The sequence below is a fragment of the Spermophilus citellus genome, assembly GCF_964194105.1.
Source record: "Spermophilus citellus genome assembly, chromosome: 18".
Classification (NCBI taxonomy): Eukaryota; Metazoa; Chordata; class Mammalia; order Rodentia; family Sciuridae; genus Spermophilus; species Spermophilus citellus.
Window position 1 is genome coordinate 2,292,749 of NC_138200.1, and position 14,192 is coordinate 2,306,940.

The 14,192-nt window shown below is 58.1% G+C and overlaps 3 protein-coding genes across 8 annotated transcripts in view; all 3 read right to left on the bottom strand.

Moving 5' to 3' along the window:
- Positions 1-404: 404 nt before the first annotated feature.
- CCDC106 (coiled-coil domain containing 106) overlaps positions 405-14,192 on the bottom strand; it is a 51,087-nt gene continuing 37,299 nt past the window's right edge. Inside the window, exons 1-6 of one of the 5 annotated variants that reach the window (XM_081274747.1) lie at positions 9,522-10,050; positions 3,376-3,450; positions 3,145-3,252; positions 2,877-3,053; positions 1,336-1,542; positions 405-817 (exon numbers count right to left, since the gene is read on the bottom strand). In XM_081274747.1, the coding sequence (XP_081130873.1) occupies positions 501-817; positions 1,336-1,542; positions 2,877-3,053; positions 3,145-3,252; positions 3,376-3,450; positions 9,522-10,035 (1,398 nt within the window). In that variant the 5' untranslated portion in view covers positions 10,036-10,050 and the 3' untranslated portion in view covers positions 405-500. Of the gene's footprint in view, positions 818-1,335; positions 1,543-2,876; positions 3,054-3,144; positions 3,253-3,375; positions 3,451-4,096; positions 4,228-9,521; positions 10,051-14,192 lie in introns of those variants that run through there. The other 4 variants (XM_081274750.1, XM_081274751.1, XM_081274748.1 and 1 more) reach the window with 4 other exon arrangements.
- On the bottom strand, positions 4,393-9,653 carry ZNF581 (zinc finger protein 581). 2 transcript variants are annotated; one of them, XM_081274753.1, is made up of 2 exons: positions 9,522-9,653; positions 4,393-6,719 (listed from the first exon to the last, which is right to left on the bottom strand). In XM_081274753.1, the coding sequence occupies exon 2, from the start codon at positions 6,698-6,700 to the stop codon at positions 6,107-6,109; it is 594 nt and encodes a 197-aa protein (XP_081130879.1). In that variant the 5' UTR covers positions 6,701-6,719; positions 9,522-9,653; the 3' UTR covers positions 4,393-6,106. The 2 variants fall into 2 exon arrangements, with proteins under 2 accessions (XP_081130879.1, XP_081130880.1); XM_081274754.1 differs by lacking the exon at positions 9,522-9,653 and adding an exon at positions 7,298-7,551.
- On the bottom strand, positions 7,650-9,656 carry ZNF580 (zinc finger protein 580). The gene is made up of 2 exons (XM_081274755.1): positions 9,522-9,656; positions 7,650-8,569 (listed from the first exon to the last, which is right to left on the bottom strand). Exon 2 carries the CDS (start codon positions 8,555-8,557, stop codon positions 8,039-8,041), a length of 519 nt encoding a protein of 172 aa, XP_081130881.1. The 5' UTR covers positions 8,558-8,569; positions 9,522-9,656; the 3' UTR covers positions 7,650-8,038.

Below are 14,192 nucleotides of genomic sequence, written 5' to 3' on the forward strand. Positions count from 1 at the left end.
CCTCTCCGCGGAAGCGCGGGAGACAGTGGAAATGCCACTTCCGGGGGAAGGACCAATTCGCATGCTGCCCCCTGGCGGACTGGCAGTAGTATAAACCCACACATCCCGGTCCCCCAGGTGGCCGCTGCCGCCGCACCTCTGCCCAGGTAGCCCAGGGGTCCGTGTTACGCCTATTTTCTGGAGCCTGATCCTTCGAGTTTCTTGAGCAACAGCTCCTGCCCTCCACTCCTACGTCTCCGGGGCTAATTACACCCTGTCCTCCCCAACCTCCCGGCTCCGCCTGGCCGTCCCCGTCTCCGTGGCAACGGTCGCCCCCCTCCTAAGAAGAGCTGGGCCCAGTTTATTCCAAATTTTTTACGTTTCTTTAATTTAAATTCTCTGAATAACTCTGACTCCGTGGAGTAGGGTGGCAGCCCTGGGGGAGCGGGCCGCCGCGGGTGGGGTGGGGTGGGGTGGGGTGGGGCGGGGCGGGGCGGCGGGAGGGCCGCGCGAGCCGGGCATCACCGCTTGAAGCGGTAAGTAATGGGCAGCAACAGCTTGCTCTTCTTGAGGGCCTGAACCTTCTTGAGCGTCTCGTCGTCCAGTGCCAGGAAGCAGCGGCGCGAGTACTCAAGCAGGCGCTCCTTGGACGGGTCGAACTCGCCCACCTCGGCCAGCTTCTCCGGGGCCACGATGAGCAGCTCTGCGATGGGCGTGGTCAGCGCCACTGTGTTACGGTCCACGCGGTGGTGCTCGAAGGCCCGCGACATGCTCTTTAGCTTCTGGAAGGTACCCAGGATCTTCTTATAGCGGCAGAGAACCCCATCAGCGTCCTTCACTGCGAAGCCAAGGAGGGCAGACAAACGGACAGGGACAGAGAGAAATATAGGGAAAGCGGAATAGGAAACAGGAAGGCAGACATGGGAAGGGGTGAGAGACACACAGGAAAGGAAATGGAGGCGGGGAAGAGAAGATCAAGAAGGCAGAGCAGGTGAGGGCAATGGAGAAAGACAGGGAGCACAGAAAGCAGGAGGAAGGGAGCGCACGGGAGAAGGTTGGGCCAGGGGGAAGTTGGAGAGGGCAGGCCAGAGACAGAAGCGGAGAGGGCTGTCAGCCACGCGTTCCCAGGCCCGCCCACACTCCTCCCACTTAAGTGAATCCGCTTTTGAGCACCCTATGAGGAAGGCCCTCCTCTTTCTGAGGAAGACACCAAAGTCATGAAGTTGGGGAGAAGGCTGCGGGATGCACTCAGGTCTGGTCTTTTTACACACGGAGAGACTAGCTAGGTCGGGGCTCTGCGGAAGTCACAGCGAAAGTCTGGGGCCCAGACCTCTAGGACACCTGCATCCTGCTCACCCCGCTGTCTCTCCCGAGCCTTGGGCTTCCCGAAGCGTCTCCGGCCTGCATTTCCCTTCTGGTTCCGCCTCTTCCTCTCGCCCGCACTGCCTTCTTCAGACACCCCGCTGAGTGAGGAGGCTGCTGATTCAGGGTCTGAGGCCTCACCACCAGCCCTGCTGTCCCCCTCAACCCTCCGGGGCCCAGGCTTCACCCGGCAGTGGTCCTCTGGGGAGACAGAGACACATGAACTGGGACTGCAGACCTCACATCACTGGTCCCAGGGGAAAGAGAAAGGGCCTGAGCACCTGGAGATCATATCCCACAGTGAGAGACTGGACCTCCCCAACCAGGGTGCCCCCACCAAGACAGACAGACAAGGAGTGCATTGCACATGGTGGTGACAATGCTGAGTAGAGTAGGCCAGCTGGAACTTAAGAGGAGGTGGGCATGGGTGGACCCCTTTCCCAAGCTCCTAAAGTTGGAGGCCTGGAGGAGGGCTGTTCCAGAGGTCTGGGGACCAGGACTTCAGGCAGATCTTAACCATGTGGGGTTCCCATGAGGAGAACGGGCTGTCCAGGGACCCAGAGAAACCTCCAGAGTGTTGAGTGTTGAAACTCAGAAGCCAGAAAAGGCCTTGGTCCTGGTGGGTGGTGTCAGACCCCTAAAAACCAAGTTTCTGGCTAAGGATACCCAGACAGCAGCCGAGACCCAGAGAGTCCTGTCATCCAAGGCAGTCACCCAGGATGAAACCCTCAGTGTAGAGAGACAGGAAAGTACAGATCCATAATCCTATGGTCACTAGTAACAGACCTCAAACACCACAGGACCCTTGCCCAGGCTTTGGAGGCAGTTACCAGCTACGAAGTTTGCAAGGAACCCGGTTGAGGTTGGGAGGTGCACAGAGTTGAGTTCTCCAAGACGGGCTCAAGATCTGGCAAGGGAAGCCCTGACTCTCTAGGGAAGGGCTGGAATAGTGGTCAGAACATTGCCAACAGGGCAATCACAAACTGGCCTTGGGAGGCTGCTGCTGGCCATGAATTACAGCAGAGTAAGTAGAAGGGGGTTGGGAGAACAGATTCTATGATCACCAAAAAGGTCCCCAGGTTAGAGGCTGACTCCACTTGCAGAGAGTTGAAGCTCTTTGAAGAGGAAGGAGCATTAGCCAAGATAGGGGACAGGGTAGAGAGGAAGACAAGTCACTTTGGGGCACAGAAGGCTGGAGGCCTGGATGCTTGAAAAGACAGCTGGGATGCAGGGCAAGGTCCCCTGAAGAACCCAAAGGACTGCAGTGGTCCTCTAGGGAAAAGGAAGAGGAACCTGGACTCAGGTTCCAGATTACCCTAGGACACAGGGGCTGGGGGCTGGTGGGGTGTGGGGCAGTCTACTGGAAAGGAAGAGATCCTAGGGGATGGGAGGTCCTGGATTTCAAGCAAGATGGAAGCTGAGCAGTAAATCAGCAGACAGGACCGAGATGCCAGGACCCCACCAAGCCAACCACACAGTGGGGCCTCAGCCTGTGGGTGGGACGGATTGGGGGCAACTGTGTCAGTGCCCCCCACCTGTGTCCATCCGGGCAGAGGAGATGAACTTGTCCAGCTGACACCGCAAGAAATCCCTCTCTTCTTCCAGGTCCTCAATGCGCTTCTGCAGCCAGGAGTTCCTCTCCAAGGCCATGTGCAGCTGAGCCTTGACGCCGTTCATTAGGGCCAGTGTGGGGGATGCAGCCTCTGGAGGCTCTAGGGACAGCAGGGAGGGGAAAGGGTCCCCAGTCACTCACCACCACAGGGCAGCACCCCAGCTAAGCAAACCTCCAAGCCCTTAGCTCACCGTCGAAGTTCCCCCGGGAGGGGCTGAGGCTGTAAAAGATCTGTGAGTCTAGGCGCTGCGCCTCATCAAAGGGGATGGAGATCTCCAAAGCCTCCTCGTCCTTCTTCACTGTAGAGGAGAAGCCCATGGTGGTCCCCTAGGGATGACTCAGGGCCTCTCACCACCCCCAACCACAGCAGGGAAAGGAGGGACAGGGATGATGGGCCAAGTTGGGGAAGGGAGGCTCCTCACTTGTCCACCTATGGATGTTTCGGTCATTCATAACGAAGCTTCCTGCAGACCCAGCAGCTGAGCGCCTCAGGGGCACTGGACAGAAACAGCAGCCACAAGTGGGGTCAGTCCTGGCCTCACTCCTCGGAAATGAGAAAGGACCTGGACTCCCAGGTCTGAGGGAGGAAGGGACCTATACTCCAGACTCCTCTTGAATGAAGGTGCTCAGGACCCAGACATGTAGGTTCTGGGGAGAAGTTAGCTGGGGCCGTGGACCCCTGTTATATAGGCAGAATTGCTGGGTTCCCCCTGGGATCCACACAGCAGGGTCACACTGGCCTGAATGTGAAGGGCTCCCACCACGGACCATTTTCCGCTCCAAAAGAGCCTTAGGTACAGTGAAGGGAGACCGCCCCAACTTCCAAGCATGGGGTGGCAGTCCAGCCCACACGGCTGCCTCCTCCCTCAGGCACCCCACGCCCCTCCCCCGCACTCGCGTGGGCAAGCAGGGCCTTTTCCCCGTGGCGGGGGACACGTGCACAGTGTGGGAGAAGGTCACGCGTGGGGATGCGCTCCCCCCCGCCCCCGCCCTTTGTCCCGCGAGTGGGAGAGGACAGTCATAGAAAAGGGTCCCAGCAGGGGCGCGCTCAGGCCAGGGGTGCGAATGCGGCCACCATACCCCACCAATGGCTTCCCGGGGTCCGAGGAGCCGGGGGGGGGGGGGCTCCCCGCGCTCACCCACCCGCGCGCGGAATCCGGCCCAGGGACCGACGGTGGAAGCGGCGCCCCTGCCTGGCGCCGGGGAACGTCTGCAAAGTGTCACAGGGAGCCGAGAGAAGCGCCCACCCGCGAGCACGCAGGGGATTGGGGGGGTCGTCTCGGAACTGGGCAGCGTAGCCGGCAGGGACGCGGGGACTTGCCCCGTCCAGCCTGCCTGGCGCGCCTCCTCTAGAAGTCCCAGCGCCCAGGTGAGGCCCGCCGTTTGCGCGGAGGCTAAGGCCGCACTTGCGCGTTGGCCCCTTGAAGTACTCCCCCCCCTTCCCCCATAGAACAGGCAGGGAACGTCAAGAAATTCCCATCCTGAAGAGCTGGCGCAGCTCCGGGGGTCCCCCAGTGTCTAGTCGACTGGGGAAGTCGCAGGGAGAAGGGAGAAGCAAGCCAGGAAAATTGAAGAGAGGAGAATCCGCTCTTAGCGATTCTCCAGGAACTGGCTGGTATGATCCCATCTCTCTCAGCCAGAACCCAAGGTTTCCAGGGATGTCAAGCCAGGTTGGCAAGTGGAGTGAGAGTTACCCCTCACCTGGAAATGAGGTCCAAAAACAGTCACCACCAACCCCATAAAGGTGACCAGGAGCTTGCTGTGGAACAGTTGGAGTCCAGTCCCCAGCCTCCATTTACTCACCTGTTAAGTGGGGAGATTACAATCCCAACTAGGTTCCTTGTGAGAATGCTGAGATGACGCACAAAAACTCAGCCTAATACCTGGCCACACACAGGGCTCAAGATCTCAGCGCTGTTGGTTTTATCTAAGGTCAGACAGAGGGGTGTGAACAGTCCCTGGGACGTTCTTTCACACTCTGGGGAGTGCATATGGGACATTAGTTTTTCTGCCCCCAAAGAGGTCGGAACAGGAAAGTAAGCCGAGCACAGTGCCTGGCACAAAATATGCAAGGAAGATGCGCTAAGAAGGCAGATATTTATTAAGCTCAAAGCTCAATTCCACCTCCTCTCCTCCCATTCACCAGCAGTACCTGTGCTCTGGGACTGTGAAGCCCTTATGAGAGCAAGGTTTCAACCCTTCAAAGAGAGTCTGAATGTCTGCTCCAAGCAAGAGAACTGCAACCATCCCCCTCCTGCTTCACTTACAGATAAATTGCAGCCTGGATCACAAGGTCCAGGGGGAGCCATCTGCCCTAGATCAGTGTTTTCCAAACTGCAGGTTCATGGGCAGAGAATTTAATATAGTAGGATGGACTCTACATTTAAAATAAAAATAGTAAAAAAAGAAAAGAAAAAAATCAAGGGGCCCTGCACATACTAAAGGTGGCTATTGTTGAAGAAACTCCTCTTACATACATTTTGTGTATCTGTATATTGGGCTTCATATAAAACATGTATGTTACAGTGGGTTATGTTTAAAGAAAGTTTTAAAACACTCTTCCAGATGACACAAGTCTTCAGGAGCTGAGATGAGTCTGACCCTAGGGCAGGCCAACAGTCCTATTCCCTAACCAGGACAGCCAAGGCCCACAGGAGGCAGGTTCTACTAGGTGGTGAGCAAAGAAGGTCCAAGATGCAGTCTCCAAGAATAAGTGCTCAGAGTGGGAAGCTGTTTATTGGGTGTCCAGCCTCAAGTCCTGGCTGGGAAAAGAAGGCAGGTCTGGACCCTGCCCAGTGTCAGCATAGTGGCCTCTGGAAGACAGTGGGGCCTCCCAAGGGCTGCTTTCTTGAAGGGGCAAGTTTTCAGGCACAACATTTTCTCCCTTGGCCCCTCCAGTCAGGGCTCTATCATGGACCGGCCCAGGTCTTCAGAGCCAAAGGACCCCATTCTGTGTGAGGGCTCACTTGTGCCCATCACAACTCTAAAGCACCGAGCTGGCAGCAATGGCTTAGGAATTCCTCCTCCAGGAAGGGAATCACTTCCAGAGGAGGCCAGTTTCATCTGTGTCCAGGGCCCTGAGAGCAGGCCTGCACCTCCACAAGTGTCTCAGGGCTTCAGTAGTCCTACAACCCTGGGATGCATGATACCAGATCATGGATGCTTCCACCGGGCATGCTTCTGCAGCGTGTTCTGCTCCATAAAGCGGCGCGGGCAGTGTGGGCACTGAAACGGGCGCTCGCCGGAGTGCACGCGGCTGTGCTGGGCTAGCTCCCCCGCATCCCGGAAGCGGCGAGGGCAGAGCGGGCAGCCGTGGGGTCGCCCACCACCGGCTCTGTGAATGGAGTGGTGCCGTGCCAGGTGGCTGGCCCGCTTGAATGCCTTCCCGCAGGTGTCACACTCGAATGGCTTCACCTCTGAGTGGGTGATGCTGTGTCGCTGAAGGTAAGACATGTACTCGAAGACCCTGGAGCACACAGGACAGCTGTAGCACTTTTTCTGCGCAGAAGCCCCATCAGCCCCAGGCTCCCTCTGCGACTCCTCGTCCACCAGCACTGTGTAGGGGACACCCTGGGTGTCAATGAGAAGGTAGTGGTTGGGCCTTGGAGGGGACGAAGTCTGGGGAGATCCAGTGGAGGAGGAAGGTCCAGGTTCAGGGGACCTGCCTGTCCGAGGGGGAGGGGCCTCCATGGCCTCAACAGAGGGAAGCGCCAGGGGCTGGGGGCAAGGGGACGGCAGCACCAGCATCCGGAGGGGTGGCTGAGGCCTGGTGGATGGGAGAGAGGATGAGAAGTTTGCACAGCACAGAGGAGCACGGAACCACAGGTTCAGTTCTTTCCCCTCTGTGTGCCCTACCAGGACCTCTGCATTTTGCTGCCCCTCAGTCTCTCTACCCAGTACTGTACTCTGTGACCCTCTGCAAGGCGGGCGAGGTCTCCTGTCCTCTGGTCTCCACTGCCCACCGTACTCATAGGCGCGCTCTCTTTGATGCACAACCGGGACCTTGCTCCCCTTCCCCCTCTGCCCTTCTCAGGTAACTGCCCCTCTATGGCTCCGGCCTCTCCCAGGCTATGGCCCGACCCGGGTCTAGGTGAGGGTCCATCCTGTACCTCCAGGCTCCCTCTAGTCCGCGCCTCTCCACCCCACACCTCTTCCTAGGCCCTGGAGCTCTCCACCGGCCCGCCCCGGTCCATGGCCCTCGCCTGCCGCCTGCAGAGCCTTTTGGCGCCACCAGCTCTCGGAAAAGCCGGATTGGGACACCGTGGGCCGGGCCTCCCAGCCCAGCACAGGTGCCGGGCACGGCGGCCCCGCCCCCGCTCGGCTCTCTCGCGCCCCGCCCCGTACCCGGTGCAGCAGCCTCTAATGTCCGGGCGGCTCCAGACGACCCCGAGCTGCCTTCGCAGCTTCAGGCGGCGGCGGCACGGGGACCGCTGGATGTCCCCAGGAGCTGGCGGCACTGGGTGAGGGGAGCGAAGGTCGGGGGAAAAAGATGAGGGTCCAGAGGAGGACGGTGGAGGCGGGGCACCTGAGAACTAGGGAATGGGCGCCGGCTGGAAACACACACTGAGAAGAAGGTTCCTGGGTGCCCAAGGTCCGGTCTTAACCCCCTGCCCCGTCCCAGTACACACGCAAGTAGGAGCCTGAAAGTGGAGTGAGGAATGTTTATTGAGCAACGAATTGGGGGGGGGGGTCATGGGCAGAAGGGGGAGGTACTGAGACGAACCAGACCGTGCCGGTGCTCTTTTCTCTGCCTTCTATGCAGACAACAACCATTCACCACTTGAGAGAGCCCAAAAACAAGGCTCAGAGAGATCGCGTCGTTTGCAAAGGCTCACAAAGCACAGCCAGACAGGAGCCCAACTCCTACTGGCTCCCAGGCCCAGGGAGGGGCAACAACTTTGGTCTACATCACACAGCTAGGGGGGAGGGGGAGGAAGGAATGCTGTTTCTTCCTTTGGGTACACGGGGAAACCGAGGCACAGGGTAAGGCAGTAACCTCGGCAGAACCAGGGAGTGTATGTGGGAGTGGCGCTGTGTGGGTCAGACGTGGTGGCCCAGAGAGGGCAGGGCGGCGCAGGTTCGGGCTCAGTGCAGGCGCACGTGCTGCGCCAGCTCCGCGGCGTCCTGGAAGCGGCGCGGGCAGAGCGGGCAGGCGTGCGGAGTGCCCGCACGGGCGCGGTGCGTGGCCCGGTGCCGCGACAGGTGGCTGGAGCGCTTGAAGGCCTTGCCGCAGGCGCCGCAGGTAAAGGGCTTGAGGTCCGAGTGCGACACACGGTGGCTTTGCAGCCGAAGCGGGCTGGCAAAGACACGGGCGCACTCCGGGCAGCTGTAGCCCTTACGGGGGCCGGGCTCTCCCGGGGGCGCCTCGCGCTGGGGCGGTCCCCGGGGCTCCTCCTCCAGCTGCACCGTGTACATGTAGGGGACCCCGTTGGCGTCGATGAGCAGGTGGCGGCCCAGCCGCGGGGGCCTGGGCCCCGCCGCCGAGGAAGGCGTGGATGAGGGGCCTTCCGCCTTGGGGAATGGGGGAGCCTTGGGGGGCGGTGGGTCCATGACCTCCGGAGAGGAGGACCGAGCGTGGGGTGGCCGCGGCGGCAGCAGCAGCATCTGGAGCGGCAGCTGGGAGCGGCGGAGGGGAGAGAAGTTAAGATCGCCTCTTCCTTTCAGGAAAAGCTGCCTAAAAGGGAAGGCGTCCCCATTCTCGCGGCCTGTCACCCTTTCCGCGCCACTGACCTACCGCTCTACAAAATAAGAACGCACTCCAGCCCAGATCTCCAGCCTCCCTCCCTCTACTCCGGGCCACTCCAACCCGGCTTACCAAGTCCCGCTCCACCCTGCCCTTCCTCCTGGCTCTCCCTCTGCAGGCATCGCCCTCCCGTTCCCCACGTGGGAACCAATGTCCGAGCAGGGGTGTCTCCTACCTCACCCCCCTAGCTCTGTGGCCTCCAGGACGTCCCCACCTGTCCATTCCTGTCCCCACCACTCAGCTGCAGCCCGGGCTGCGTCTTTCCCTCAGGGTCCCCACCCACTAGATGCCCTCGGAGCCTCCCCATTTTGGCCACCCCGGGTACTTCCCCAGAGTCCTACTAACCCAATTCCCCACTTTCACTCAAGGCTCCTCTGCTGTCCCCACGAGTCGCACCTCAAGGCCTCACCCTGCTCTCTCCACTTGGCCTCTCTTCATCGACAGCCCCTAGGACGCTTCACCCGCTTCCTTTTGTACATCCAGCCCCCCACCTTGCTACCTGCTCCGTCCCCCCGAGGGTGCCCCCGCCGCTACCGATGACACCGACATCTTTATTTCCTCTCCCCCGGGCCGCCGCCCTCTCCCACAGGCCCCTCCCGAGCCTCGCGTCCCTCCTTCGGGGTGCAGCTGGCACGCCTCCCCTTCCGCCCCTCGCCCCGGCGGCCCGGCGCCGGGCACCTCCAGCCCCGCCCCGCCCCCCGCGGCCCCCCCGACTCCTCGCCCCGCGGGGCGCCCTGCCCCGGAGCCCCTCGGCGGCGGCGTCCCCACCCCACCGCCCAGCCCGTCGGCCCCTAGGCCGGCTCCTCCCCCATCCCTGCCCCGTACCCGGTGCAGCGGCCTCTCGGGTCCGGGAGCGGGCCGAGGTCCCGGCGGCCCGGGCTTGCCCTGGCGAGCGCCGCGGTGGGACCGAGCTTCCGGGCAACTCCGGGCCGGCGGCGCCGGGTACGCGGGACTGGGGCGCGGGGGCGCGAGGGGCGGCGGCGTCCCTGGGAAAGGGCGCCGGCGGGGAACACGCGCGCCCCGCACGAAGGTTCCGCCGCCGGAGTCGGCCCCTCACCGGGGAACAGCGGCCGAGCTTCAAGAGGCCCGGAGGACCTGCCAAAGGCCCGGCCCGGCTCCCCTGCTCCGGTCCACCTCCTTGGCTGAGCAGTTCCGTCGTTCTGAAGGCCCTCAGGGATATTTCTGTCGATGGAGCAAATGGGGAGACAGAGGTCGAGGCCAGCCGTTGCTCTGGTGTGAATAGCCACGATTCTCCCGTCCGCAAATGGGGAAACAGAGGCCCAGGAGGCCAGTTGCCAGATGTGCGGGTGGGAACGTGTGATATTTTGGGTGGGCACATGGGGGAACTGGGCCTGGTGTTTGCTAGATTTTATTGGTGGGGAGGTGTGATACTTTCTTGTGGACGCGTGGGGACCTGAAGCCCAGAGTAGGCCCGTCACTGCTGTGGACAGAGGTGTGAAGTTGTGCGCTTCCCACCCAACACGCGGGAAAACCGAGGCCCAGAGAAGGCCAGCAGTGCGGGATATGCAGGGGGGGAGGGCGGGCCTCCCCACCCGCAGGTGGGGAAGTGGCCGCCCTGCAGCAAGCCTAGCGCCCAGGTGCTTACTGCCAGCCGGATGTGATCTGGAAGGGCGTCGACAGAGCGTGGGATGGGGCCCCGTGCGCCTCCCTGGCACACAAGCTCTGGGAGGCCCCGGTGTCAGCAGTGCATGCGGGGACCCTCTCGGGCTGCGTACGCTGAGAAATTGCAGGGTGCGCGGAGAAGTGATGAGTAGGTAGGCGCTTCACACACAGCGTGGCCAGGGAGCCACGCATCACCGACACAGGAGTGGGGGCAGAGCGGCAGTAGCAGCTGGACGCGGCAGAGGAAAAGAAGGGAACCCTTCTCGTGCCCAACTCGAGGACCAGAACCTGAACCCCAGCTCTCCTCTTCTAGGGAGCTGTCCAGCACATCTCTAATGGCAGCAATGCTCTGTCTGCTCCTTGAGGTCATAGCCACTAGCCACGTGGGGCTCTTGCTGACCTCAAATGAGGTTAATGCCTCTAAGGATAAGTACAAATTTGACTTAAGTCCTCAATTTAAATCTATATAGCCACAGTGGGTACTAGCTACCTATCCTATGGGGTCACTACATATTCCGCCCTCAACCAGTTCAAACTTGAAGCCTGAGGGCCAAAATGGGATCATTATGTTTGATTTGATTACAAAGGGTATTGTGGTGGTGGTGGTGGTGATGGTGGTGGTTGTAGTTTTGGTTTGGGGCTTTTCCACTATTTCAAATGCCAGATATTTCAAATTTCAAATGCCAGAAAGTGCACAGATTCGAATTCCCAGGCACACATGGAAATAAACATCCCCAGATGTGGCAACAATCAGCTGGAACTGAAAAAGTCTCCTATCTTCTCCAGAAACCCTCAAGTGATCCAAACAATTTTATATTAAGCTAAAATTAAAGCTCCCTTAACTTTGTGCTGTCTAGAACAGCCATCCTGGCACTGAGCACCTGACACATCTAATCTGCAATAAAATGTGCTTAAGTGCAGAATTCCCTACAGACTCCAAAGATTCAGTGTTGGGGTGGGGGAGTAAACTATCATGTGAATAATTTATATATATATATATTTTTTTTTCTTTTTGGTATCAGGGATTTAACTCAGGGGCACTTGACCACTGAGCCCCAACCCCAGCCCTATTTTGTATTTTATTTACAGACAGTTTCTCACTGAGTTGCTTAGCACCTCACTTTTGCTGAGACTGTCTTTGAACTCACAATCCTCCCATCTCAGCCTCTCGAGCCACTGGGATTACAGGCGTGTGCCATTGCACTCACCTAAAGGATGTGGAGCACAATCCCCCAAGCTCTAGTGTGACAACTCAAAGTCTCTCCACATTGCCCAGTGTTCTCTAGGGGCAATACTACTCCTGGTTGAGAATGACTGGTCAACAGGGACAGCTACCCAATCTGAGTCTCCCACCCTGATCCTGCTCTCAAGTTGCCATTAACTAGTTGCACCCATGAGAGCTATACTCGCCCCACCCCAGTATCAGAAAATAGCAACAATGACCAGTATTTATTAAGCCCTTATTCAGGGACAGTCATTGCTAATGTGCAGAACACTCAAAGCAGACTCACCAACTACATGCCACGAGGATCCCTATTTTACAGAAGATATCACACAGTGGTCAAAGATCACACATCTGAAGGTGAGACGGCACCTGCATCTGCCTGGTCCCAGGTTAGGAAAGGCCATCCTATTGGCTGGCACCTCATACTTCTCCCGAACCCACCCCGTCAACATTGACTCCCTGCTCATAGCAACACTGTCTCCATCACCCGTCCCTTCCTCTAGTCCCTTTTCTCCGTGGCAGTACCCAGGTGATATCTTTAAGCCCATGGAATCTTATCATAACCTGACTTGAAACCTGAGCTTACAATCAACTCCAAAGCCCTTGCAGGCTGTGCAGACTGGCTGGCTTTCCTTTCCTGGCTCCATCACCACGCTTCTGCCATTGCTCAACCTGACAGCCTTTCCCACTTTGAGGGCCTCTGTTTCTATTCTCTCTGGAATGTTCCCTTCTGCCACTCAGAAGGGTGGATTCTTTCTGGCCATTCAGGTCTCAGCTAAAGTAACATTTTGCACTGAAACCTCTGGTGGGGATGTCAGTTCACATAGGCAATAACTTATCACTTTACTTCATGTGCACCCCCACATCAGGATCCAGCATGGCTTTGAACACTTATGGATCTGCTGTTTCACTGTCTGCCTTTCTCATGCTTCAAGAAGGCAGGCCAGCTCTGTCCTGACATGCTAGCATGATAGCATCACCAAAGGCACCTGGAGAAGGTAGGGGAGTAGTAGTAAATAGTAGTTGAATAAATGAACGAATGAGTGAATGAATAAATTTGAGCATCCCCTCCAAAAGTCAATTTTTTTTATATTTTTCTTCTCCCTTAAAATTTTTTTTTTATATTTCTCTTCACTCTTAAAAAAGCATTACTGTCACCCTCATGGGACAGGATCTTGATGAAGTCTCACATCTGCGTAAGTCCAAACCCTTGAATATCTTCATTTCCTCACTTCCCAAAGCCAGATAGCCACCAAGTTCTAGTGTGTCCACACCCTAATAGGTTCTTTGAGCCATACTCTTCTGTTTGTTCTCTAAGCCTCATTTCTGGCCCCTCCCTCCCTCATCTGGACCCCAGAGCCAGACTTCTTCCCGGTTCCTTGGCTGCCAGTTCCCTTCCCACACTGGCCTAGCATAGTCTTCTCATAACCATGTGGAATGTGACTTAGGCGCCACTCAAAGCTCCCAGTGGCCTCAGGACCAAGTTCAAGTTCCTCAGCCTGGAAGCTGAGACCCTTCATGAAACGATGTGGCCACTTCTCTGCCTTATCTCAGCGGTGCTCCAGACACACTTGGCACTTCACAGCCCCCTGGGCAGACAGTGAATTCACAAGGCTCCACGTGCAAAGCCTTGTTTGCCTCTGCCAGGGAATTCGTCCCTCTGCCTCGGCTGGCACCCTTACTCCAGAGCCTTCGGGAACGCTGAGGACTCTGACCTTCCGAGCTGCTAGACATATCCTGCATGCCCAGACCACCAGTCTTCCAGGACCAGAAGGACCTTTCTAACACCCTCTCTGCTAAAATCCTCCCAAGGACCTACCCTGCACCTGGCACTCAAGGCCTCTCACAACCTAGCGTCAGTCTCCTTCTCCACCTCTGCCATCACCCAACCTTGACCAGACAGCCCAGTCAATCATTTGACTTCGCTGTCCACACCTCCAATTTTGGGCCAGTCTATCTGGGCTTATGCTCAGTCTGAGATTCCCCTCCCAGGCTCCAATGTCATCACATAAACTCCTTTTCCCTCAGCAATCACTCTCTCTCCAGCCTCACCCATGACCAATTATCCATTCCCCCAAACTTCATGTCTAGCATAAACCTCAGCACTCCAGACAGGCAGACAGGGATACTCCATGTCCTCAAAAGGAATAAGCTCACTTCAGCCCTGCAGCCCCAGAGGCCAGTGACACCCAGCCCAGCACCTTCACCTTGCTCTAGCTGCCCAACCCCTCCCAGCCTGCAGCCTGGGCCCTGCCTCCTTCAGGAACCTCTCCCAGACCATCCCCTTTTCTCATGTCTGTGTCTCCCATGTTATCTTGCCTCTGAGGAGGAGAGTGATTTCCAATCCTAAGCCTCTGGTTCAAACAAAACTCTCCCAGGCTTTCTGCCTTCTCTATACAGGCCCCAGTCTTCCCTCGCAGGACTTCAGTCTCCAAAGCCCACTGCCTGGGAGCCACCTCCATTGCCAAGACCCTCATTGTGCCTCCTAGCAGGACACTAAGGACACTCCTGACTCGATAGGCCTTGGTCCAGCAGCACAGCCAACTTCCAGGCCCTGAAATGGCTGCAGGAATGCCTTCCAGGGATGCTCTGACCCTGGGAAAAGGGGAGGGACCACCTTAGGGATGCGGGAGTGTCGGGACAGCACT